The 27,237-nt window shown below is 41.5% G+C and overlaps 2 protein-coding genes across 2 annotated transcripts; one reads left to right on the forward strand and one right to left on the reverse strand.

The window, feature by feature from the left end:
• Nucleotides 1-204: 204 nt before the first annotated feature.
• Nucleotides 205-2,648, reverse strand: LOC103971361 (uncharacterized). Its single transcript, XM_009385360.3, has 2 exons — nucleotides 1,347-2,648; nucleotides 205-1,256 (listed from the first exon to the last, which is right to left on the reverse strand). The coding sequence occupies exons 1-2, from the start codon at nucleotides 2,561-2,563 to the stop codon at nucleotides 494-496; spliced, it is 1,980 nt and encodes a 659-aa protein (XP_009383635.1). The 5' UTR covers nucleotides 2,564-2,648; the 3' UTR covers nucleotides 205-493.
• Nucleotides 2,649-22,886: 20,238 nt separating this feature from the next.
• LOC135586732 (L-Ala-D/L-amino acid epimerase-like) lies at nucleotides 22,887-26,880 on the forward strand. The gene is made up of 7 exons (XM_065173137.1): nucleotides 22,887-23,455; nucleotides 24,421-24,531; nucleotides 24,631-24,847; nucleotides 25,047-25,380; nucleotides 25,522-25,583; nucleotides 25,762-25,834; nucleotides 26,666-26,880. Coding segments are annotated over exons 1-7 (1,323 nt in total). The 5' UTR covers nucleotides 22,887-22,930; the 3' UTR covers nucleotides 26,667-26,880.
• The last annotated feature ends 357 nt before the right edge of the window (nucleotides 26,881-27,237 follow it).

A 27,237-nucleotide genomic window follows, 5' to 3' on the forward strand; every position in this document is an offset into this window, starting at 1 on the left:
CAGGCTGAGGATCTACTGGCCGGTGGTGCTTTCTTCTACAACAGGGACCAATCAGGGAATTAATTACTCGCCGTCCAGATGATGTCCATCATGGAATTCTTTACTTCTGGAGCAAAGCATCATTCATTCTTTACTTCTGGAGCAAAGCATCATTCATTCTTTACTTCTGGAGCAGGGATGGAATTCTCAGAGACACAGTGGGAGTGCATTCAAATACTGCTGTATGATTTATTAATAGGCAACAATCCCAGAGCAACATGGTACGTATCTGCTCAAAGTGCAAAGATTATGTGGACTCAGGGTTCATGGATGAACCCTAACTCCTGTGACAAAGATGATACAAGAACGGGACTCTTCCTATCACGACAGAGGCATATCAGCAAAAGACAAATAACGCAACTCATAGTAAATAGACCGTAAAACTTCCCTCACCTCAATCGGAACCTCTTCTTTCTTCTTCACTCGTCTTTTACCAGAATTCCCCGACTTGGGTTCATGATGCTCTGGTTGCCTTGGCATCAGCCGGTGCCGTCCCATCGGCGATCACGACACCCGAGCTCACGGGCAATGGAGTGGCCTGAGAGTAGTACATCTGAGGGTGAGCACGATCACCAGCGAAGTCATAACCATAATTAACCATCGTTGCCGGGGACTGAGAAATATGATGCGGCTGCACCACATGATACCCCATGCCGGTGGCATATGGGTGGGCTTGGTCCGCCGCGACATGGATCAGCGGGGGTTGCAATGCGGTAGCAGGGGATGGGGCGTTGGTCCTATACAAATTCGCAGTCAATTCAGACTTGGCAGGGACACGAGGCACCGGCAAGGCAGGTTTTGCTGCTGAAGATATCAGATTGGGATCCCCCAAACCGGGCTGCATTGCCGCCAAATCGTATGATGGAGTCTGCCGAACAGGATAGTAGTACAGGGGCATTTGGGGATCGTAAGCGTGGGCTTGCGGCGGTTGCTGGATAGTGTGGGTGGCAACTGGGAAGTAAGACGGGACGGGGATGACACCCCCGGTACCAGGGTGGTGGATGTAGTGGGGGTTCGCTGGAATGTACTGCTGCTGCTGCTGCTGCTGTTGATGATGAAACTGGGGATGAAGCTGTTGCTCGTGGAATTGCTTTGGTTGCAATGAGGGCAATTGGTAACCTGCAGCGTCCGTGGCCAGAATCGGGATGCGATTGCTGGGATCGGAAGAGACCGGGAGCTCTCGTTTTGGATCAGAGGTGGCATTCAAGTACATCGTTCTAGATGAATAGAAAAGAGCAATTTTTTTCTGTAAGAGCCTTCAAAAGTTTATAGCTTTTGTCCAGAGTAGTTTGGAGAAGGATCAATACCTTGAACCTGAATCGTACGAGAGCGCTTCGATCTGAGTTAAGTCCGGAGGACGATGCTGCAGCGGCTTCCGGACGCCGCCGTGGTCGGACTTCTCGTCATCAGAGGAGAAAGCTTTGCTAGGGTTTTCGGTGGGGGAGATGGTCAAGGTGGAAGCGGAGGAAGCAGAGGGGGGGATCGACGGAGAGGGTTGGAGCTCGGGAGCGTAAGATGGCTCCTTAAAATTGTCGTCCGCCCTCTGTCCGCCGCCGGCAGCCACGGTGCCGGATGACAGGTTCATCTGGGCGAAGTGGTCATCGAGACCGGCGATCCGGGGATCGGACGGGCGGTCGTCGGGGCGAACACGGATAGGCGGGAGATTGGAGAGTGAAGGGACGGAGGAGGCCGACCCAAAGGAGGAAGTAGTGTCGAGCATCGGCGAGTCCGGGATGGAGTGGACGTCCTGGCTGTGTCGGGCGAGCTTGCCGGACGAGTCTGGGCGCGACAGGACGAGACGCTCGGGCAGCTCCGAGTGAGCGCCGCCGCGGACGACACCTGACGAAGCGATTGCGGAGCCACCATGGGAGTGGACGGAGGAGTCGTCCTCGAGGCCGAGGAGGCAATTGACGGAGGCCGAGTCGGAGGAGAGGCCGCGAGGGAGGCCGTCGATCCCCATCCCGCCCATGGCACTATTGAGCGCGTCGACGAACCAAGTCTCCGACTTGGAGTCATCCAGAAGCGACCCGATCGAGGACGTAGGCGACGACTCACTCTTAGAGGGGAACAGGAACAGCCGGAGGCGGGAGGACCGGTTGGAGCCACCGCTAGCGCCGGCGGCAGCAGCGAGGATACGGTCGTACTCTTCGATCATGTTGTCGAGGTCCTCGTCAGTGGCGACCGAGATGAGCGAGTCGAGATCCTCGTTTGGGAGCTGGTACTTGAGGGAGAAGGGGCGGCCGCCGAGAAGGTTTCGGGAGAGCTTGGCCGAGAGGTCGGGGAGGGAGGAGTGGCGGTCGACGACGACGATACGGGTCTCGCCGCCAAGGTAGCAGAGAGACTTGTCGGTGGGCCGGGGGACGATTCGGCCGCCGTAGCTGCACATCAACCGGAGGCGGCCAGCTGCAGCGGAGGGGAAGGCTGGCTCGTCCCACGAGTCGCCCCCGCGGGAGCGCGGGGAGGATTCGACGGAGTCCGCGTAGCCCGGGCCGCCTCCGCCAGCGGCAGCCGCCGTTTCCATCATCGGATCGAGCGAACAGGACTTGGAGACGGAGCGCAAGTGGGGCTGGTTTTGGGAGGGGCGTGCGGAGCAGGAAAAGGAAGCGGGGTATCGTAATGCCTTATATTCTCGCACTTTTGCTTTGGAGGTACAAGATATTATTAAGTAACTTATCAGAAAAAATTCTTTTTACTATAATTCCTAAAATATTCATAAGTAGTGCAAGAAAAAATAAATAAATAAATTAATGTTACATTTAAATGCACATTTGAATTATATATGAAGTAAGAAATAATAAATGTTACACTGGAAGTAAGTGCAATCTTCCTACTCCTTTTTTTTATAAGACGAATAGTTTAGTATAGTTTAATAAGTAATCAGACATTCAGGAAAAACTTTGATAAATATGTTAAAAATAATTTTAGAAAGTAAGTAATTATTATTTCTATTGTAAAATCCTTCAAGGTTAAAGTGCATTCAGTAATACCATCATTTCAGAGAAAGAGAGAGAGAGATGTATATATATATATATATATATAAAGTATCTAAATAAAAATTTAAAAAAATAAAAATTATTAAAGTTTTATTATTAAAAATTATAAAGATATTGAATCTTTTACTTACAACTTGAGCTTCTGAAAATAGCAACAATTCAATCAAATCTTTGTCGTCAAAACGTCTCATGTTTAGTTAGTACTTAGCAATACTCTTGAACAACACATTGGGGCTTCATCCATGCTTTAAATTTAAGACAAGAGCACAAGAGAAGCGGTATTAAAATATATATTGTATCCTAAGCTTTTGGGATTACAATCTTTGTCATTAATGAACAACAACGTAGTCATTAAGTCGGTACCAGAGATCTAGTTTTGCTTTTGCAGTTTTCCTGGTCTGTGAAGGACTCAAAGAGTGACCGTTTCCCAAATGGCAAAGAGTTATTGCCTTGAAGTGCTGCAAGCCAGGTAACAGGAGTCAAACAGGCCTTGTTCCCACTTACAAGAATGCGATGTTTCTTTTCCTTGAAAGCTTTCAATCCAAGCCTTCCTTCCCTACAGTGAATCCATGTTCTCATCCCATGAGACCCACCAGATAGAGTGAGTGAGACTTGCCACCAGCCTTTGTTCAACAGATGTGCGAGGGGACGTATTCGTCGTCGTCATGGGTGGAGCATCTAAAACCACGCCTCCGGCAGAGCTCCAAGGGGTAGGCTGCTCCGATTGGCTTTGTGGGAACAGGTGTTCGCGGTATTACCTGTTTGCATATCGAGCAGCCACAGTCAGTCCGTGATATGGGAGAATCTGACCTTCATTATCTTGTTCTCCACTCTCTCGTTTCAGCATCTCTCCCCCCTGCGATCTGATTAGATATGCATAATTAAAGGTGGTTGGGTGTGTCTGCTACTTGGAAGGAAGCTCCAAAACATTGCGTGCGTTTGCGTATCCTATAATTAGTGGGAAAGCAAAATGGACAATCCCCAAGCAAGGAGGTGACGGCCACCGAGGTAGAGTTTATTACAAGCCAGTTCACATCCGTTCTTAGAGCATATTGAATTGAAGTATCCGAGAATCATCTCATGAGTTCTCAACGGTAGAGCATAAAGACAACCATAATTCTGAACGGTAGCAAATCTGAGTGTCAGAGAGTTCACTGCAAATAATAGTCTCATAAGTTCTGAAAATTCTCTAGCTGCTAAAATACATCATATGCCTCCACAAAACCAAGACAGCGATATTAGAGGATAATCGGGATTTATTTCTTAAAAGATCCACATAAATTTCGAAAGGGTGCGGAATTGCCAATGAGTCCCCCCCCCCCCCCCCCTCCCCCCTCTTTTTATTCTCTCAATTATTGTTTTCTTCCCTCATTACAACTTTATATTCCTTGCTTTTTGAGGGTTACCAAAAGTGACATCCATTGTAATCTAGCAGACTCCCCCTGTCTCCTTGAAGGTACGGTGAGAGGAAGAGAAAAGGGGGTAGCCAACCTAAACAAACAGCTAGCTGGCCCTGTGTCAGCAGGCCGAGTCATGTCCCCAGTTCTTTTCCCTGTCTGCTTCGTCCACAGCTGATGCTGAGACGATGAGTGCTGCTACTAACCGATGCTGACAAGGTCTGGAGTGGCATCCAAGCTTAGTGGGGCCCAGTTTGTTTGGTCTATGATGGTAGGTTGAGACGAGGCCAGATATGTCCCCATATTACGCTTCCCACAGTACACCACAATTATGATGCGCCTGCACCAGTCCCACGTTATCCTATCAGGATCTGATGCCTCACGCTGCTCCTCTTTGTTGTTTATGACCTTCTTCTTTGTGCCTCTCCTCATAGAATGGAATGGAACGGTGCTGCTCCGGTTCGTTATGCCAAGTTTTATATATATATATATATATATATATATATATATATATATATATATATATATATATATATATATATATATATATATATATATAATTAAATTTCGAATTTTGATGATGAAACTAATCAAAATGTGTTTATATTTTAATCTATGTTTTGAGTGACACAGGATGCTTTGATCAGGATGAGACAATTAAAATAGAAAAATTATATTAGGCCGGAGAAAAATTTCATAAGATTGGATGTTGGACCGGTGGATCGGTCGATGTATCGATAGAAGGCTTCGAGCCGTGGATTCGGGCATTGGGCCAAGAAGAGTAGAAATTACACCAAGGATATCGTAGTTGCGGAGTCAACTGACTGATTGGGCAATAGGTTGCAGGAGAGGACGATGCACCAAAGAATCGGACGAAGCGTCGAGGGACTAATGACATGCCGGATAACTTGATTAGATGCTTAGGATTAATTGTCTAGATCGAAGTATGTTTTACATGTGCAGGATTAACTACGATAGCATGAAGACATAAAGGAAGTTTACCGAAGTCAAGTTCGATGGGTGTTCGAGAGTCCGCTGAAAATCCGAAGAATCATCGGAAGTGTTGCCGGAACCAACCGAGAAAGAATCAGGGACTTGCCGAAGTTATCGGAAGTCTGCCGAAAAGATCATCGAAGGTTCGCGAAGATCACTAAGATGGTTCGGATACTTACCAAAGATTCGTTGAACTCCCCACAAGACTGGGAGCCTACTGGGAGCCCACCGGAAGAAATCCGAGGGTATATCGGAAGTCCGTCGGAAGTTCATTGGAAAGCTCACCGGAAGGAAACTCGAAGTTGCCGGTTACAATTTGTTTAGGGCTATGTCTTAATTTCATAGTTTGCATATAATTTGGGTTAGGATTACGGGTTAATCCTATAACCCGGTTAGGGGCCAATTGGGCTCGAGTTTGGATTGGTTTGGGCCAAGTTTGGAGCCCAACCAGTGAGCCGGAACAGTCCAGGTAGTGGCACCAACAGTACACTGTCGGTGTCAGACACTAACTGGCAGTGGCACCGCCAGCACCGGGAACCCAAAAGTAATTCAAATTTGGAGCCCAAATTTGAATCCTCTTAGGGCCTATAAATACCCTTCAATTCTCAGCGGAGAAAACACCTTTTGAAAAGTTAGAGATTGAGAAAAAGCCTTAGCAAAGTCTTTAACAAGTCTTGTTTTCAATAGCTTAAGTGTTAAACTCCCTCTTTCTCTTTGAAAAATCTGTAAAAGTGTGAACCACTTGTAAAAGGTTGTAAGAGGGGTATTTGTCCTTCCCCTTCAAAGTGATTTGCTAGTAGAAGTTGGGAGCCTCATCGAAGAAGGTTTTGCAAGTGGATGTAGGTCATTTGACCGAACCATTTTAAATTAGTGTGTTCCTTGAATGTGTGAGTGTTTACCTTTCTGAAACCTTTATTTACGTAACATCAAACTTTTGATTTTTATCTCCTTACTTTACTCGAGCTACTTTTACCAAGTCATTCTTTGTCAAATCGAAATCTCTATGCGTTTACGAAATCGTTTTGAAACTTACGAGTTTTAATCCGCTATACTAATTCACTCCCCCTCTTAGTGCCCCTCCGATCCTAACATATATATGAATAATTAGATTAATTTCAATATAAGATAAAATAAAAAAATTAATTTAAGATGATATTGATATACGCTAAGAAGATATATAGTTAGAAGATACTAAACAATTACTATGCAAAAATAAAAAGAGACTTAAAAAGATTCTTTTAAAAGATATAAATAAAAATTTAAGTATTTTTAATTTAATTATGAATATGATGTTTGAGAGAACACGATGATAATAAAAAAATTCATTTAATCGATCTTAAATAATAATGAATTATGATTTTATTATTATTATTATTGTATTGACCCTCCCCCATAACATGGATTGATGAAAGTTTAATGGGCTGTCTTCAACAAAAATAGCCTTTGAAAAGAACATATCTTCAAAGGAAGCCGCCGTTGAGTTCACTCGTGGCCACCATCGCTGCATGTTCTCCTACAGTGATCAGATGGGGAAATGGTGGTGAGAATAATTAAAGAAATCAAAACATTTTCTCATATCCTCTCACTTTTGGTTATATTTATTTTTGTTATATCGGAAATGCCTCATATGTCGGCAATAGTCCTTTTATATCTTTCTTAACTATCACAAGCAAGAAGAATTAGATTCGATTCAATCGATGATTAGCTTCATGTGATCAGAGGTGTCGCCATTAAATAAAGTCTCTTTCTCGTTAAATAAGCAGATTAAATATATGAGACTCTTTTGTAATTAATCACTCGATGCGTATGCTTTGTCATACACTTCCTATTTAAATCTTTTGTCGGCATAAAAAGTGCATCGAGATTAGCATGTGGCTGTGTTCGAGAGACCTCAAGGAATTCCGGGTGGAAATGAGGCTGAGAAATGATCAAAGAAATATTCGACTTGGCAAATAGGAAAATTTTGTCTTCATATTCTCACGAATCTTAAGCTTCACTTCTTCATATCCATCAATCTTTTCTTTTTTATTATTATTATTTTTTTTTAATTTCAAAGGGCAAACAATGATGGTGCATTTTAATCCTATGATCTTACGATGATCTGACAAATTCTTTAGTAGCGAAGGTATTTATCATCTTTCGAAAATTATCAAATGAGGATTTAATCCTTCGGCCTTCATAAGCGAGTATAATGTATCGATCATATCAATATTTTAAATATATAAATTTTATTAGATAAAAATATAAATCGTTTATATCTAGTAAGTGGCTATGAAACGTAATCCATAGATTAATGTTTTATGTATTCATGCTATTTTTGGATGTGTGATTAAGATAACTAATTAAGATCTATAGGGCCAAAACAAATTCACAAGATTCATACCTATTATATCTAAAATATAATAGCCTTGGTTGGTCAGATTCATCTATCTAATATATCTAAAATATCAAAAAAATTATCTGTTTTCTACAAATCGGAAGAATGGATTAAAATAATAAATCCCCTCTCTATCAACCTTACAATAGTTTTGGCCACAAGCATTTTTGTTCTTTTGAGCGGTAACAACTAAAGTGAGACTCTATCTTAGAATCAAATAATAGCTATTAACTTTTTTAAAAAATTAACATAATATTTTTTATCAGATATGATCTAACTAATTAATTTATCGTAATTATATGACACAGTTAAACAAAGCATGTCATCTTCTTGAAGAACAAGAGGAAGTTATCATGGGTCATGAGATAGGGTGGTGTGAGTTTCATCCACCATTCTGTAATAAGTGTGACTATAAAAAACAGTGTCACAAGATCAAATAAAAAATAAACTTCCTTTAATAACATTACTTTTTCAATGAGAGGATAAACTAATTTTTTCTACTTTAATCCCCTAATATTTTTTCCATTCTGTGATTTTTCTTAATTATTTAAATTGTATTTAGTAGCTTCATGGTTTATCTTTCTATTGGAATCTTGGTTCAAATTGAGGGTGGGGTTAAGACTTCCCAATCCTAATCCAATCCAACCCAACCCAACCCAAAATTGATTGGGTTGCGACAAATCCCAGAATCTTATACATTAAACTCTTTAACATCTGTACAGGTGAATCTGAACCTTAAAAGTGTAAACCAATCAAAGAGAAGAATATTAATTAAAATATTATATAGTGACAGATGTAAGATTTATACTTAAATCAAGTAATATTTAAACTTAAATATTAACAAAAGACCTCACGAAGTTGCAGACTCCTAAGACTTCATTTGAGGCAATGTGAGGAGTTGGGAAACAAGTCACAAAGGTGAAGGCGCCAATCCTTTTGTCCTATCAAGAAATGCTTCGACATAATCGATTCAAAGAAGTTATTGTCTGTGACATATTTGAAAGGGAAGCCACTCTCGCAACAAAAACAGAGTAATCAATAGTTGTAAGTTCCTGTGTATGTCAAGAACTTAGCAACTCTGTGGCATAAAATAAGCAAAGCTCAATGGATTCTGTACACCACATGAAACATATATTAGTAATTTAAAGAGATGGACCACAAAGGGACTGTTATCAGCAGTCTCAGCATGTCGACATGTGCTTGGCAAAATGCTCTCTTCCATGGCTGAATTATAGACAGGGTGCTGATCCATTGTATCCAAATAACCAGTAATCTTAATGTAACTTTTGGCATAGTAATTGTACTTAATGATCACCATACTTATAAATCCATTTACCATAATTTCATGCTCAACAGGAATCTCAATGATATGACAATATCCCATTTAGTAGCTTATAATGCTGACTGTCAAATTTGCTTGCACAAATCTTTATATTTCAGCATGTATGTTTTCACCTGATATTTCTAAGAATATTCTCCTAACATAACCTTTTCACACAAGGAGGAGGAAAGAAGCAAAAAAAAATACGTGTAGCCACTTTCTTGCCTAATCATACGCATGATTAGTGCACATCTGCTTACCTAATTGTCTCTCTTTTAGGTTGGTGGATAGGCTATCTTTCGTGAGCTCTCAGAGCAATTTGGATGGAGTTCAGGTGTCACCGGTTCTCATTATGTGTTGCAATGATTGTTGGGACATCAGACTAATTAAAGAGAAACTTTTTCTTTTTTCAAGATACTTATTTTTTATTAATTGTCATTCATTATTCTCCTATCAAACTGTCATTCATTTCATTGTCATCGTTACTCCATTATAAATTATTATACTAAAAAGATATCCGAATCACCATGAAAGGTACATAATCCTTTTTCAATCACATATTATAAATAAAATATTATATGTTTCGCATCTTTACTTCAATTATAATTTTAACCTTTAATACCATCATTTTTATTTGGACTGAGAAGACTCCGAACCTAAAACTCAAGGATGTCACCATTGACTTGAGTGTCCAAGAAAGATTTTTTGAATTTTCAACTTCTTTTTATCTTACAATAAATTACTCATTTAAAGAAAATTTTAAAAATTCTTCTATTTCTTTTTCATATTAAAAACTATTTCTCTAAATTAAAAAAATAATAATTATGTAATTGACGATAAACTAAGGAATATAAATTTGATCAATCCGTTTGAATCGATATGAATGACTGCAGGCGTCAGTGATAGAAAAAAAAAAAAAGACCTTATCGATTGAGAATGTTAAATGATAATCCACAAACAGGTCTACTGATAAATGATTGATGTGATTTTTTGAAGTTTTAAAATGATTTATGCTTTTGACTTACCACCCTACTGTCCAACTTAGAACCATTCAAAAGGAAGAAGAGAGACCTAAGAATACTAAACAATCTTCATTGATGAACTCTTCCATCGACATATATTTTTTAGATGCAGATGACAACACGTTTATGTTCATCAACATTGGCTGCACAAGTCCACTTTCTGTGTTCCTCAGCTAATTGACTCTTATGGATTACCCCACGGGGACACGATTCCCATCATGTCAACCCGAGTATGGGTCTTGAAAGGAAGACGCGGAGCCACGTCGGATGTGCCACCAGAAATTCGGGATAACAACTATCCTCCTCCCGTGTCGTCTGGCGTCGAGCCAACCAGCGTCGTCGTAACAAGGACCACTCTGGGAAGCTCGAGACAACGCCGCATGATGCTGTCCCTCATATCTCGAGTGGCGGATGCCCAAAGGTACACTCACTGCCCAGGGGGTCGGTCGTCGCGCAAAGGCCGTATACGATCGATGTAACATCCCTCATTTTTGAAAAAAAAATTATAAGGGCTTATTTGTAATGTAAGGACCTAAGAGTAAATATTAAAAATTTGATATGATTTATAAAAGATTCAGATTTAAGTTAAAGAAAAAAAAATAGTGAACATGTGTCACTAGCTAACCTAATGGTGCTACCTATGTTTATTCTATGGATGACACCTAAGCCCCTTTCATGCATGCTTGCCACCTTGTAACCCTTATATTAGCTAAATCTAATGTATTAGAGGAGAAATAAAAGGATGAAGACTTAAGAAGCTGCAGCTAACATTGGTTTGTGACGAAGAAGAAGAAGAAGAAGAAGAAGAAGAAGAAGAAGAAGAAGAAGAAGTTTTGGGACTCGAGGTTTTGCATCAATTCCACACTTTTGGGACTCAAATTTATTTAAGACAAATGTTCTAACCCTGTCTCATAGTAATTTTAATCTCTATTTTCATTTTAATTCTTCATAGTTTAAAAGATTTTAGCTTAGCACCAAACCTTTCTTTTGTTTTTATATAAAGCCATGAATCTAAAATTTTTCAGTAATCTGACCTCGATGCACTATTTCGGACCTAACTTTTAGCATTAAACTCTGATTTAGATAAAGCCTAATCCATTTGAAAGTAGACTCAAAGATCTTTATTTTGATACTAAGATTGAATGATTTAGAGTTTAAATGCTTACTAATATTTCTATTTCAATTAACCCTATAGATTCTACAAAACAGGAACTATAATTTTTGACCTCTTGTTACTTAACTACTTATAACTTTCTGTTGGGGACTAAAATTCATGCAAAGTATGATTTATTAGAAACTAGACTCAAAATTATTTCTGTAATTATCTGATTTGAAATTTTTGGAGTACAATGCAAACTGAAAACATTTGTTTGCTTTGACCCTATAGATTCAGTAAAATAGAGCTGTTGTTTTCCGACCTTTCACTACGAAATTATTTATAACTCCCTGTTGTCAATTCCAATTCTTGCAAAACTTAATTTACCTAAAACTAGATTGACAAAGATTTTGAATGATACCATTTGGTACAAATTGGAGCATAATTGGTTATTCAAATAATTCATATAATGTGCCTCTTAAATTCTATCAGAATCGAGCTTTAGTCGATTTCGCCTCTTCTTATTTCTTCTCTTTGGAAATTGATTTCGGCAAAAAACCCTTACTTCAGTTTAGCTTTTCATTATTGCCTTGAATTTCTATATACTTTTGTCCTTTAATTATTTATACACCTACAGCTATCATGTAAAGTTCATGTTTGCATCGTAATGATTCGTATAGGCATATGCATTCCGTTGTTCCGTATATGTTTCCGATATATACCAACCTTATTGTTCACAATGCCTTTTTGTACTCTGGTGTTTGTGGGATTGTTTGGACCTTTGCCAAAAATAGTAAAGGGATTATTTGGACCTTTGCTAGAAATAATAAAGGGATTATTTGGACCTTTGCCAGAAATGGTAAAGGGTATGTGCTTAGAGCCCACGATGCTCTGCCGACCCCCTTTGGCTTCATCCAAACATGGATGGATGACACTCCCAGACATGGGAGATTATGTCTGAGATCCCACTTCACCTTTTATCTACTTGATATGATATCCAAAGCTTTGGTTATGTGCTTTGGATAAGAATGAAATGTGTGCAACGTCAAATATGACGTTTAAGCTTCTGTTTCATATTTATTCTTTGATATGCTCCGAAATGCTTCACATGCCATTGATATGTTTCGAAGCATTTCATCTGCCATTGATATGTTCTGAAATATTTCATCCACCGTTGATATACTCTGAAATGCTTCATATGCCATTGATATGTTCCGAAACATTTTATCTGCCATTAATATGTTCCGAAATGTTTCATTTGTTATTGATATGCTCTGAAACATTTCATACGTCCTTGATATGCTTCGAAATACTTCATATGCCATTGATATGCTCCGAAATGCTTCATATGTCATTGATATATTCCGAAGCATTTCATTCATTATTGATATATTCCAAAATATTTCATTACGTCAATGATTTACTCCAATTAGCCCTTACTCCAATATTATAAACAAAAATGTTTCGAATGAAATGACATTGTAACTCTACATTTGTCGAGTGACTATATTTGAACTCTTGTATCTTTGCCTTAGATTTTGAAACCTTATTTGTTTGAAAATTGTCCTCTTTGCTATGGATATGTTAGTCACTTACTGAGCTTTATATGCTCACCCCGTTGCTATATAATTTTTTTAGGATAGCTTATCGCTCGCTAAAATGTGTAAATTGGGTTGAGGTAGTGGAAAGCTAGAAGATTTTGGGACAAACATTTCGTACTTGATAGTTTGATATTATATAAGTTCCTTTGTGTGTAATAAAATATCAACGACAACTCTAGATTGATGTATCTTGTAAATATTTGAAAAGTACCTCTCATATCAGGATTTTGGGAATGTTAAGTTTAAATTGTGTAATGATATAAACATGTGGTACATATTGGGTTTGTGATTGTATAGATTCCCATGCTATTGGATGATGTGGTTATAGTTTAGTTGAGTTGGCTTTGAATTTTGTGACTCATTATGTGATATGATGGTATGATTATAAACTACACAGGTCTTATGGATTATGGAATATATGGAAATGACTTGAATGCTTTTTCAGTGTCCTCAAATGAGTGATCGGATCCTAGAATGTGTTGTTGATCTATAATAAATTTAAGGGGCACGACAGCTGACCCCTAGGAGCTATGATAAAAACCTCTTGCCAACATCTGACAAGGGGCATCTGGAATATTAATAAACCACTGACTCGAGCTTTAGAGGGGCCTAAGTCGGGATCCCCCCCCATCCCGACCTAGGCTCGTGCGTAGGAACCCGATGGCGACAAAGATAGATGGGCTCGCGGAAGAGACGCATCCCCACCAAAACCGAGCTCGACCGAATTAGGCGAAACCTTCATCTCCAAGATGGTCTTGGACCTCGCCAGTCGGACCAAGTCGTACCGACCATGTGGCCACGGCCTTAAGTTCATGGAATATTTTGGCACTAAAAGGAGGGCCAATGTCGTAGGAATGCTTTGTGGTTGACGAAGAAGTTCGCCTCGCCAAAGAACCACCGACGACCCATAATGCCCACGGGCCTCGAGGGCAGCCGCCTGTTGCTCATGGGGATGCGGGTGTTGTGACATAGATGTTGGATCGCTACTAGCGCCTATTCAATGACCCCGGGCTCTCCCCCCGCTAGAGACACCTCGGGACCCTCGATCATCTCGCTCGTGGCATTCTCAAACTCATGAAGCAAGTGCAAACCTTGGCAGGGATGATGCAAACAATCACCCCACTTATCTCGCAGCTTGTGTAGTTAGTGGCTCCTCCCCCGACCCTACCCGCTTTCATCTCGTAGCCACCCAATATGCCCCCAATCAACCCAGTGTCACAAAACCCAAATGCCACGAGTGGAGCAAGCCCGAGGAACGATCTCGGACCCACCTATGGCACAACCCCGAAGAAGAACTGATCATCCCGAGATACCACTCCCGAGGCCCCTCCTTTTCCCTTGAACACTGCTCGCACCGAAATCTTTCCCCAGATTAGGGAGAAGGAACTCCTGTGGGAACCCAACCCATTGAAAACCACTCACAAAGATCGGTCTAAATATTGTAGGCTTCACCGAGACTATGGTCACAACATGGAGGATTGTCGTGACCTTCGGAATCAGATCAAGGAGCTAATCTAGAGAGGACATCTTGGGCACTACCTCAAAAAATCGAGAGAAGTGTCTCCATGCCCCAACGGTCCGATCGAGAAGCAGATTGACGTCATTATCGATGGGCCGGCTTCTAGAGGCACTAGTGCTACAACATGGAAGGCCTATGCATGCAACATGACAAAGAAACGACCGAGATCGGAGCCCAGGCCCTAAAATCACCTTCGGAGCCGAAGAAGCCGAGTTCCCGAACCACGACGATGCTCTGGTGGTCTCGATCCGTATTGTCAATGCACGAGTGAAGAGAGTAATGGTTGATACCCACAAGTTTCCTTGGGGTATCCCATAAATTTGCATCGCTCTATCCTTGATTCTAACTTATCGGGGTTGTGTCTTTTAACGTGGGCAGGGCAGCCCCAAATCTTAACAACCTTAAGATCAGGCTTCTTCCCTTTCCATATCTCATATAGTGTAGACACTACCGACATAGTTGGAACTCTGTTCATAAGGTAAGCTGTGGTTTCTAGGGCATATCCCCAGAATGAGATGGGTAGGTCAGTGAAATTCATCATGAACCATACCATGTCTAATAGCATACGATTTCTCCTTTCAGAGACACCATTGAGCTGAGGTGTATAAGGAGGTGTCCATTGGGATAATATCTCATGGTCCTTGAGGAACTAAGTAAACTCTGTACTTAAGTACTCACCTCCTCGATCTGATCGAAGAGTTTTGATACTCTTTCCAGTCTGGTTCTCCACCTCATTCTTATACTCTCTGAATTTCTCAAAGGCTTCAGACTTATACTTCATTAAGTACACATATCTATACCTTGAGAAATCATCAGTAAAGGTAATGAAGTAAGAGTAACCACCAATGGCATGAGTTGATATGGGTCCACACACATCACTATGTATGAGTTCCAACATCTTAGTGGCTCTCTCTCTAGTTCCACTAAATGGAGAGTTGATCAGTTTTCCATGAAGGCAAGGCTCGCAAGTTGCATATGACACATAGTCGAATGGATCTAGATATCCATCATTTAGTAACTTTTGAATTCTTCTTTCATGGATGTGACCTAGCCTACAATGTCACAGGTATGCACTATTCATCTCATCTCGTTTCCTCTTGGACACATTTACATTCATGATATATACATGAAGCTTCATCAAGCTTTTGTTTCGCCCTTTCTGCAAGGTACTCTTTACAGTTCCTCTTCTAGTGCTCATCTTTACCATAGTGGAAGCACTAGTCTTTGTCCTTTGTTGGGTATTTCTTAGCAACATTTTCTTTACCTGGTCTGCCCTTGTCCTTTCCCTTCTTAAGGGACCTTTATGCTTTCCTTTTCTTTCTGGTCTCACCAGTATAGAGAACTGGCTTCTCTTTCTTAATAGTACTCTCTACCTCTCTCAACATATTGAGGAGCTCTGGGAGAGTCACCTCAAGCTTGTTCATATTAAAATTCATTATGAACTGTGAAAAGGAATCTGGTAAGGACTGAAGCACAATGTCCACACACAAGTTATCGTCTAGAACCATTCCTAGACCTGTGAGTTTTTCTATTCACTCAATCATCTTTAGGACATGGTTCTGAACCGGTGTCCCCTCAGTCATCCTAGCGCGGAAGAGGCTCTTAGATATCTCATATCGTTGAGTCCTTCCCTGTTCCCTAAACAATTTACGGACATGTAGGAGAATGGATTTGGCATCCATCTTTTCATGTTGTTTCTGTAACTCAGGAGTCATAGAGCCCAACATATAGCACTGAGCAAGAGTAGAGTCATCAATGTACTTTACGTAGCGAGCGATCTCATCCTCGCTTGCCCCTTCTTCGGGCGTAGGCATCACTATATCAAGGACGTACACGATTTTCTTTGTTGTGAGAATAATTCTCAAGTTACGGAGCAAATCCGTATAATTTGGACCAGTGAGGCGGTTGACATCAAGTATGCCACGTAAGGGATTTGAAAGCGACATTTTTTGAAAATAAAGATGCAGCAGAAATGAATAACATGCAGATTTTTTAAGAAATAAACTATCAAGATATGAACTTCTATCTTAATATGCTCCAACTATTTTACTAACGAGTCACACGACACCCTCAGCACGTGAAACGGAAGTCTCCGGCAGACTTCTAGTGGGGATCAGGATCCAATCAGTGTCTTAGTGTAACCTTGAGGGACTCGACCAATCACACTAAGCCTAAAAGGTAGGCAACTCTTACCGATCACAACTCCTTGTGATTCCCGTCCTATTCAGCCTCCGAATCATCATGGTCTCGAGGGACTCGACCAACCATGATGCTCGGTTAAGTCAACACCTTCGTTACAAGATGAGTCTGATTTCATGATATACCCTCAAGGGACTCGACCAAGCATACCATGTCCTCAGGTCACTGGTGACATCTCTATGTCGTAAGAAAGATAGCGAATCGTGATATAGGTGAGTCTCGAGGGACTCGACCAACTCAACCTACATATGGAATCGGTTCCTACTTATAACGATGGAAGACCACGTGGGTCAATCTTATTGCCTCACGTTTACCGACTTAATATTATCGAGAGAGATGTTTCTATGATTTGGTCTCCTAATATAATATGTCACACATATACATATTTAATATATATCTACATCGCATATGAATATATATACATATCTAGTATGTGTATAAGCAATCACACCAGATGATCATGGACCACAACTTAATGTGATTAGGCCCGAGCCAGTAGGCCTAATCACTCACATCAAGATCTATGTGTGCAACGGTGCATCTCCATGCCTTGTGATCGTCCATCTCATCCTCGTCGGTTCCGTCGACATCTCGATGCATCTTCATGCATCGCGATCGTCCGTCTCGTGGGTCCCGCTATCGCATCCACGCGCTCCCCCTGCGCCTCCTCATGTGATTACAACTTAATCATAGGCACGTAGGCCCGACAATAAACAAGAAATATAATGGAAGCTCGTAGACCCCAATAATAATAATCACAGGTACACATATCACACGGTCCATGATCATCCGTCCACACATCATACATCACATGTATAAATAATCATCATTATGTAGGACTACTGGATAATAATAAAAATAATAATCAACTAAACTATTTAATTAATTAGTATTTTATGAAATCAGGGACATATAGGAAATTTCTTAATTCCTAGGGGTATTTTCATAATTTAGACAAAAGACAGAAACTAAAATTTCTCAAATTCTGTGGGGCAAAACTATCTTTTGTCCAGAAAACCCTAATGCCCTCATTCTCCCCTGTTGCTGCTGCTGTCGCGGCCTCCGCCACCCTACCGGCGGTGGGTTGTGCGACGGAGGGCGGGGTCGCTGCCCTTGCCTGCAAGCGGCACGCCCGCTGGCGGCGCTGCCCCTGCAGTTGGGCGCCCCCGCGGGCGGGCCCCCTTGTGGGCGTTGTCCCCTTCGCGGGCGGTTCTACCCGCTAGGTAGCGCTCGTAGGCGATGCAGCCTCGCCGGGCGGCCGCCCCTACTGGGTTTTTGCTCACGGGAGCAGCGGCCACAAGGGTCGCTGCCCTACGGCGCATCACCACACGAGAGCAGCGACCGCAGGCGTCGTTGTCCTTGCGGCTGCTGTTGTAGGCTGCCTGCCTGCACGCAGATAGTAGTGCTGCCATCTATGACGGCAGCGAGGGCAGCAACAGTTGCTGCTCTTTTCCGCTTTTGTGTCAACGATTTTGATGTCAAAAGCTTCTCTAAAACACAACACACGCAGTTTAAAACCAATCTATCGCACGAACAACCTGGCTTTGATACCACTATGAGGAAAATCTTTGGGGGCGACATCACATGCGCAGCAAAAGAACATGAAAACAAAATCCCCGATTCTCAAATAGATGTTCATCGTCATGCGAAGATTGGTGCACAAAATCCGTGAAACTGAAAAACAGCATATAGAATATATTGTGTTACCTAGGGAGATCGTATATCCCTGTTTCCTTACAGATCCTTAGGAGAGGGTGAAGGAGGTCAAGCATCCTCCTCTCTAGTGGTGATCCACATAGTAGGGTTGCGACGACGCTCCTCAAAAACTCCAGGCCTACTCTGAGGTGGAGAGGGGAAGGAGAATAGGAGAGGCAAGCAAAAGCTCTAGCTTATGAGGCTCTGAATCCCTCCTATTTATAGAGGTTCCCTGTCAAACCCTAATGGATCCTCGCCTAGTGGGTATTGGATCTGCATCCAATAACCCAAGCCTTTTAGATTAGTGGATCTCTATCCAATAATCTCTCATGGGATCTTATTGGATCTCGTCCATGGGATCCAATAATTCAGGTGCTTATTGGATATCCAATAAGACAAGGGCTCCGTTGGATATCTCATATTCGAACCTCTACTCATCGCAATGCCTACCATATGTGTGTGACCCTCTAGGCCCAATATCGAGCTGGCCATAAGTCATACCCGTCAGAACTCCTTCTAACTCAGTGAATTATTATCTCTGTAATGATTCACTTGACTCATCGACTACGGATGTACTAGGCCACTACACCGTAGTCCCCAGACGATATAGGGGAATCCAATCCATTGGACCTGTCTGTCCTCAATTACCATGTACCTATAGTCTCTCATCCATCTAATATCCCAAAGACCGTATATCGAGCATGGTGCTGTCAGACCCATATGGTTTCTACTCGAGTCTCACTCTAATCAGATTCTCTCGGAGAACTCTTTCTCTCTCAACCCGAATGACCCTGGCCAAGGATTTGTCTGAGCAAGAACACATGAGATATTCCTCTCATGACGCCGAGAGTGGATGATCCTCTATTAACACTCAATATCCCTCATAAGGTCGACTACCACTCCCAATGACTAGTTGTACTAGATTTGGGATAGCCAAACCTATAAGTCTGGTATCAAAGAGTGGAGCACTCATATAGGACATCCTTGGTGTCTCAAGTCTAAGGACCATATATACCATTAGGACTATGGAATCGTTGTTTGACAATAAGGCATCATCAACCATCCAGCATTCCGTAAGCGGATCAATCAGTGAACTCATTCTCCATTGAGCACCAGTACTATATCCTTAGTGTCCCTATATGAGCAGCTATGAAACCAGCTACATCCATCATATAGACGGATATACAACACACTAGTCTGTCCGGTTATCACGATGTCTCTCTCGAGTAACCTATGATCGGGATTATTTATGATATGTGTTTAAAGGTGAATCGATCTCATTTTCGTGATCTCATCATGATCCGATTCCCATTGCACAAATCCAAGCACATCACAATATATATATATATATATATATATATATATATATATATATATATATATATATATATATATATATATATATATGCAATAGTTATAAAGTGATATATGCCAAAATATAATAAGCAAAAAAGATTCTGTATCAAGTCACACGTGTCATCACTCACGTGATTGGCTTGTTGGGCACCTATGACTAGCAATATATATATATATATATATATATATATATATATATATATATATATATATATATATATATATATATATAGTGATGTCCTTGGATCTGTGCAATGGGAATCAGATCATAATAAGATCACAATAATGAGACCGATTCATCTTTAAACACGAATCCTAAAGAATCCCGGTCATAGATTACTCGAAAAGGATATCAAGATAACCGGACAGACTGGTGTGTTGTATACCCGTCTATATGATGGATGCAGCTGGTCTCATAACTGCTCGTATGGGGACACTATGGATATAATACAGGTGCTCATTGGGGAATGAGTTCACTAATTGATCTGCTTACGGAACGCTGAATGGTTGATGATGTCTTATTGTCAGATAGCGATTCCGTAGTCCCAATGGTGTATCTGGTCCTTAGACTTGAGACACCAAGGATGTCCTGTATGAGTGCTCCACTCTTTGATACCTGACTTATAGGTTTGGATGTCTCAGATCTATCACAACTGGTCATCAGGAGTGATAGTCAACCTTACGAGAGTTATTGAGTATCGATAGATGATCATCCACTCTTGGTGTCATGAGAGTAATGTCCCATATGTTCTTGCTCAGACAAATCCCTAGCTAGGGTTATTCAGATTGAGAGAGAAAGAGTTTTCCGGGAGAATCCGATTAGAGCGGGACTCGAGTATAAACCATATGGGTCTAACAACACCATGCCTGGTATACGATCTTTGGGATACTAGATAGATGAGGGACTATAGGTACATGATAACTGAGGATAGATAGGTCCAATAGATTGGATTCCCTTGTATCGTCTGGGGACTGTGGCGTAGTGGCCCAGTACGTCCGCAGTCGATGAGTCGAGTAAATTATTATGGAGATAATAATTTACTGAGCCAGAAAGAATTCTGATAGGTATGACTTATGGCTAGCTCGATATTGGGCCTAGAGGGTCACATGCATATAGTAGGCATTGCGATGAGTAGAGGTTCGGATATGAGATATCCACCGGAGCCTCTATTTTATTGGATATCTAATAAGCCCCTGAATTATTGAATCATTTGGATGAGATCCAATAAGAGCCCATGAGAGATTATTGGATAGAGATCCACTCATCTAAGAGACTTGGGTACTTGGATGGAGATCCAATACCCAATAGGGGAGAATCCATTAGGGTTAAGTTGATAGGGGACCTCTATAAATAGGAGAGGACTAGTGGTTCATAAGCTAGATCCTTTTTGGTTGCCTTCTCCTATTCTCCTCTCCCTTCTCCACCTCAGAGCAGCGTCATCACAACCCTACTGTATGGATCACTGCTAGAGAGGAGGACGCTTAATCTCCTTCACCCTCTCCTAGAGATCTGCAAAGATTAAGGGATATACGATCTCCCTAGGTAACAAAATCTATCTTACACATGGTTTTCTATTTCGTGGATTTTTTTACACCAATATTCGCACGACGACGAACATATCTTTGGGAATTGAGGATTTTGTTTTCTATTCTTCCACTACGCATGTGATGCCGCTCTCAAGATTTCCCAACAGTTATACCTGCCTTGCCCCTTGTACAAGCGGAAATGGGCTAAGAAAAGAGTTCGGGTCGGCTCGATCCTCGCCCCCCAACACTCCTCGAGGAAAGCCACTAGGTAATGCCAGGAGTTCGATGCCATTTAGGACGGTGAGATCCCCCACTAGCGGAGGCATTCTTCGATAACCGGGTGCAACAGAAACCACAACCCCGCCTTAAGAGCATCCGTGGTCAGCCCAAACCCATTGGGAAACGGATAGTAAGGATGTTGACCAGGACGTGGAGCGTGAAGCCTATAATTCTTCAGGATCCTGTAACGATCCCGAATCAAACCTAAGAGTTCCTCGATCACCACCGATTCAACATCGTGCCATGACCTCATCACTTGAAGGGTTACGAAGGCCTTCAAATCCGCTAGGGGCAAGCCACCCAACTAAGAACTAATCACCTCTATCCTAGAACTACCGGAACCTGAGTTGCTAATCTTGAGAACCGACCGACCCGAAGAGGAAGAAGGCGAGGAAGATGAAGACATCCCGACCTCAAGGTAAGGAGCAGCGATCTGAGGTGTGACAAGGACCTCCTCCCGCGCCCTCTGGCACTGAGCCGACCAGCATCGCCGTAACAAGGACCGCTCTAGGAAGCTTGGGATGGCGACGCATGACGCCATCCTGCATATCCATCGCGCAAAGGCCGTGTACGACCGACCTCCAAGAGCTATGATAAAAACCCCTTGCCAGCATTCGACAAGGGGTATATAAAATATTAACAGACCACTGACTCGAGCTTTGAAGAGACCTAAGTCGAGATCCCACCCATCTCGATCTAGGCCTGTGCGTAGGAATCCGATGGCGACAAAGACGAACAAGCTCGCGGAAGAAGCACATCCCCACCAAAACTGAGCTTTGACCTAATTAGGCAAAACCTTTATCCCCATGATGGTCTTAGACGTCACCGGTCGGACCAAGCCATTCCGATCACGCGGCCACGGCCTTTGGACCATTCAATTCAAAAGGAAGAAGAGAGAGACCTAAGAATTCTAAACAATCTTCGTTGACGAACTCTTCCATCGACATATACTTTTTAAATGCAGATGACAACACGTTTACGTTCTATCAACACGGGCTGCACAAGTCCACTTTCTGTTTTCCTCAGCTAATTGACTCTTCAGCTGCTGAGGAGTCAAGTCCAATGAGCGCAATTCACAAAAGAATTCACTGGGCAACAAAAAACAGTGTCTCGTATGCATCAACGCTGGTCCCTAATCTAATGCCGCCTCTCCGCAACGACGACTGCACACTAATCCAAACTTAAATGGTTTCACTCGCAAAAAATATATTAAAAATGACTCTCTTAAGGGTATTTTTTTGGGATCTATCTTGAAAGTATAAAATCTTATAAGGTTAGTCTCAGAACAGATAATTACTCGCGTCTTAAAATTCAACCATACAAGATTTATCTTAGAAAGGATAATTAAAGGACTCTAAAAATATTTTTTTGTTTCAAAAATATTATTTTTGATTTTTTTTTTTGTTTGCACAGAGAAAAAAACCCCACAGTAACAACACACAAATGGTCGGCTTTATATAGCTAATGACCATCGCTTCCTGCTGTCCGACGCACTCGCGCCCAGCTTGGACACGCCATGGATCCGTTGTGCTCTTCCACCCTCTACTCTTCCGCCCAAACTTCGCTCTTTTCCTCACTCCTCATCTCCACCAAACACCGCAACAAGACGACGTCCCGTCCGCATGCCCTGAGAGTCCCGCACCGGGAGCTCTTCATTTTCCGCTGCGCCGACGCCTCCACCCGACGGTCGCAGCCGGCCGTGGCGATGTCGTTCGGGTTCGAGAGCCTCAAGGAGACCTTGACTATCGACGTCGGCCGCGCTGAGGGGCGGCCCCTCGACGTCCCCCTCGCCCGCCCCTTCACCATCTCCTCCTCCCGGCTCGACCGCGTCGGGAACGTTGCCATCCGGGTGGAGCTCCACAACGGCAGCGTCGGCTGGGGGGAGGCCCCCGTGCTGCCCTCCGTCACCGCGGAGGACCAGTCCTCGGCCCTGGCCGCTGCCGCCGACGCCTGCCGCGTCCTCGTTCGGAGCCCGCCCATGACACTCGGCGCCGTGCTTGCCGAGGTTGGCCGCCTGCTTCCCGGCCACGATTTAGCCTCGGTTAGTGTACTGGATGCTCTGCATTAGCTTCTTTCCCTATTAATCGATATGTTTCTTGGGCTACGGGAATCAAAATCAAATCTTTGATAAGAAATTCGAGATCAAGTCTTCTCTCTTGCCCTTGATTTAATTGTTTCTTGGAACTTGGCATGTTGTTTTGGGGAGTCAAGGTTAAATTTTGATGGGAAATCGAGATTAATGTAGATGCCTTATGCCTAGTTAAGGTAGGACGGAAATTTACATCCGCACTGCACTAATTTACGTTTTTCCTCACTCTCATAACTACATAGCCGCTCTACAAGTGCTTAGCAAATTTTCACCTGTGCTCTTTCACTTCTTAGCTTGCTTGGCGAAAATCTAGATTCAAATACCGTGTGATGGCAACTAAGAAGAGGGCAGCGTGATGCAATTAATTTGGTTCCATAGGACATGAATTTTTTTAGATGGATAATTTGTTGAGGGGATAAAAAATAGAAAGGGCTATAAAGTGTGGTAGATACAGGAAAAAACACTTGGAAGAGTGAGGTTTCTCCTAAAAGTGCGGAAAGTGTATGGAATCTGCAGTAAAAGTGGAACCGTTGAATTGGCCACAACAATTCCTCAGTCGCTGTTTCTTGCTGCAAAGCAGGGATCACAACATCTTGATTTTTTATCTGTTATTTTTATGTTATAAAGACACATAATTTCTTTTTGTTCTCTGCTTAGTTTCTACATGCAAAATGTAGATTGTTGATTCACATGAATTTATTGAGAAGTTTTCTTTACCATATACATGATTTTTTTTCTTTTCTAGTTTCCATGTAATTGTTGTACCACTTCCTCTGCTGGTTTTGCATTTTGATTTTGGTTTCACGGGCATGACTTTTTTTTCCTGCAAATTCCTGCAAGCATATGTAGGACATATTTGACATTGAATTTGCTAAATTGGCTAACATTTTTCTTAATCATCTGTCTTTGGATTTAAGGTCAGAGCTGGGTTTGAGATGGCACTTATTGATGCTGCTGCTAATAGTATTAGAATTCCCCTTTGGAGATTGTTTGGTGGAGCATCAAATTCTATTACAACAGATATAACAGTTAAACCCTTCCCTTACCTGAAATGTGTCCTTCATCACAACTTCCACTATTCTACTGCTTCTTTCTTCGGATGATCTCCATCCTTGTTTTGAATGCAGATTCCGATTGTATCTCCAAGTGAAGCTGCTGAATTGGCTGCAAAGTATTGCAGACAAGGGTTCAGTACACTGAAGCTCAAGGTGGGAAAAGACTTGAACTCAGACATTGAAGTTTTGAGGGCTATAAGATCTGTTCATCCTGATTGTTCATTTATTTTGGACGCAAACGAAGGCTACAAATCTCATCAAGCAATTGAAGTTCTTGATAAACTTCATGGTATGTACTACTGACTTAACGGGCTTATATGTACATAGCTATGCATGTCGCTTTGTGATTTATATTTTGTTCTTTTGAGATATGATGCTCAGTAAACTTGCTGTGACAAAAAGAAAATGTCCTTTCTGTTTGTGTGTTAAGTTCTCTTCCTGTTATGAGTGACAAAATGTTGCTAAAGATCTTACATATATATTTCCAGCTATGGGGGTTACTCCTATTTTATTTGAGCAGCCTGTCCATAGAGATGATTGGGAAGGCCTCCATGTTGTTAGTCATATTGCAAAAGATAAATATGGTGTATCTGTTGCTGCTGATGAAAGTTGTAGGAGCGTAGCTGATGCACACAAAATTATACAAGGGAATCTAGCCCATGTTATCAACATCAAACTTGCAAAGCTAGGGGTTATTGGTGCACTCGAGATAATCAACATTGCTAGAGATGCTGGCGTTGCTCTTATGATTGGTGGTATGGTTGAAACAAGACTGGCCATGGGCTTTTCTGCTCATCTGGCTGCTGGCCTTGGTTGTTTCAGGTATGCCTATGCTTTCTTGCAAAATTTTCCACTTCTCTAATTAATGTCAAAATGATCATAATCTGTTCCTTTGTAGTGTGTCGAGGTTGTGTCCTAAAATGTCATGCTTATAATTGTGATTGGATGATCTAATTGTTGCAGTTTCATTGATCTTGACACACCACTTCTTCTATCAGAAGATCCAGTGATCGGAGGTTATGAAGGTATTATCATCAACCAAATCCATTTGCACCACAAGATCTCTAAAAGGATTTCCATCATTTACTAATCTGTATTGCTAGTCTCTTCTATTATTCTAATTGCCATTTTAAACCTTTGAATTTTTTTAATTCAATAGAATTTTTTTTCTAGTCATATTTCTCTTTTTTTTGTCTTAATTAGCTTCTGGTGCCATATACAAGTTCAACAATTCCAGAGGCCATGGTGGTTTTCTTCACTGGGACAATATCTCATGGTGAGTCTTCTTTCTTCTTTCTTTGAAATACAAAGGTATTGTGCTCTATGGAGTCAATAATACACAGCTGCAGGACTTCGGTATCATGAGTTTTGTATCAAAACATAATTGATGAACTGTCTTGCTAAATGCTTGATTTGGACTCTGGATATGCAAACTCACTGAAGTTTTACATGAGTCAAACTATTTGGCTTCAACAAACCTCTAGAACACAACCGTACTCGGGCGTCTCCTTTGCCTACATAAAAGAGAAGTATGATGACAACTAACATGATTAATACTACTGGATATCCTATTAGATAAAAGATAAATATCAATAGGCAGAGAGAATTATCAATGTCATTTACTATTTGACTTCAACAAACCTCTACAAAACACAATCGTACTCGAGCGGCTCCTTTGCCAACATAGAAGAGATGTTTGATGATGTCTAACATGATTAACACTACCGGATATCCTATTTGTTGAAGCATAAACATCAATAGGAAAAGAGAATCATTAATGAATTTGTGAGCCTTAATAGACTTAACGGGTCTCGTATCCTACTTTCCATTTAGGAGACCTCGTGGCAGCGTTGCCTTCCCTTATAAAATGAAATTCTTCATGTAGTATGTATGCATGATCATACGAGAGGACTACTTATTTCTTTTTTATAATTGTACTCTTTTTCTCTATTTATAGTTTTTATCTATGCGAGCATAACCTGTTCAGAAGAGATCATGTTTTCTATCATTTTGCATTCCAGAAACCTGATGCTAAACATTTAGACTAAATGATTGTCATTGAAAGATTAGTTTAATGGCTCTAACTCTGCTTATGTGAATTTTCCAGAGGTGGGCGTGGAACCTTCCATGATACCGCTGTTGATTATGGATGCATGTTTCAGTGTATGCTGCCTTGGACTGAGAGAGTTGCTGGCCTTACCCACTGTCAGCTTTGATGATACAGAGCTTTTACCTTTATGGGTTGCAAAAACTCTTAATGTTCAGTATTACCTGACATTTCTTATGGACGTTTCATCAATATTCAATCCGGCATTTGTTTCAGCAGACAATGTGAAGTTTAATATCCATTTTCTGGGATTGGTTGCCTAAAGTTATCCCTGATTTGTTCCTCTTCGCTCAGTGAGCAGAAGTTGAATTATGCTGAACTATATAACAAGTCAAATGGAGTACAAAATGAAACCTAGGCTTTCTCTTTTACGAGGGGATAAATAAGATTTTATGCAGTAGAACAGTCGAAATTAAAAATAAAATTTCCGAATAATTGAAAGTGTCGGATGGTGTATATTTTGTTTGGTCCTAACTTAACAAGTTTAAATTTCTTAATCGAATTAGTATTTGATTTCATGTATGTTAATTATGTTTAGACTCATCCATGTAAAATTAAAATTCTCAAGATAT

Source organism: Musa acuminata, chromosome BXJ3-11 (genome assembly GCF_036884655.1).
Source record: "Musa acuminata AAA Group cultivar baxijiao chromosome BXJ3-11, Cavendish_Baxijiao_AAA, whole genome shotgun sequence".
Classification (NCBI taxonomy): domain Eukaryota; kingdom Viridiplantae; phylum Streptophyta; class Magnoliopsida; order Zingiberales; family Musaceae; genus Musa; species Musa acuminata.

Excerpts from the sequence above, each read along its gene's own strand:
- LOC135586732 (XM_065173137.1), top strand. The coding sequence starts at position 22,931 with ATGGATCCGTTGTGCTCTTCCACCCTCTACTCTTCCGCCCAAACTTCG. Across the intron at positions 24,532-24,630 it reads CTATTACAACAGATATAACA|ATTCCGATTGTATCTCCAAG; the intron begins GTTAAACCCTTC and ends TTTTGAATGCAG. Across the intron at positions 25,381-25,521 it reads GCTGGCCTTGGTTGTTTCAG|TTTCATTGATCTTGACACAC; the intron begins GTATGCCTATGC and ends TAATTGTTGCAG.
- LOC103971361 (XM_009385360.3), bottom strand. The coding sequence starts at position 2,563 with ATGATGGAAACGGCGGCTGCCGCTGGCGGAGGCGGCCCGGGCTACGCG. Across the intron at positions 1,257-1,346 it reads TCGTACGATTCAGGTTCAAG|AACGATGTACTTGAATGCCA; the intron begins GTATTGATCCTT and ends CTATTCATCTAG.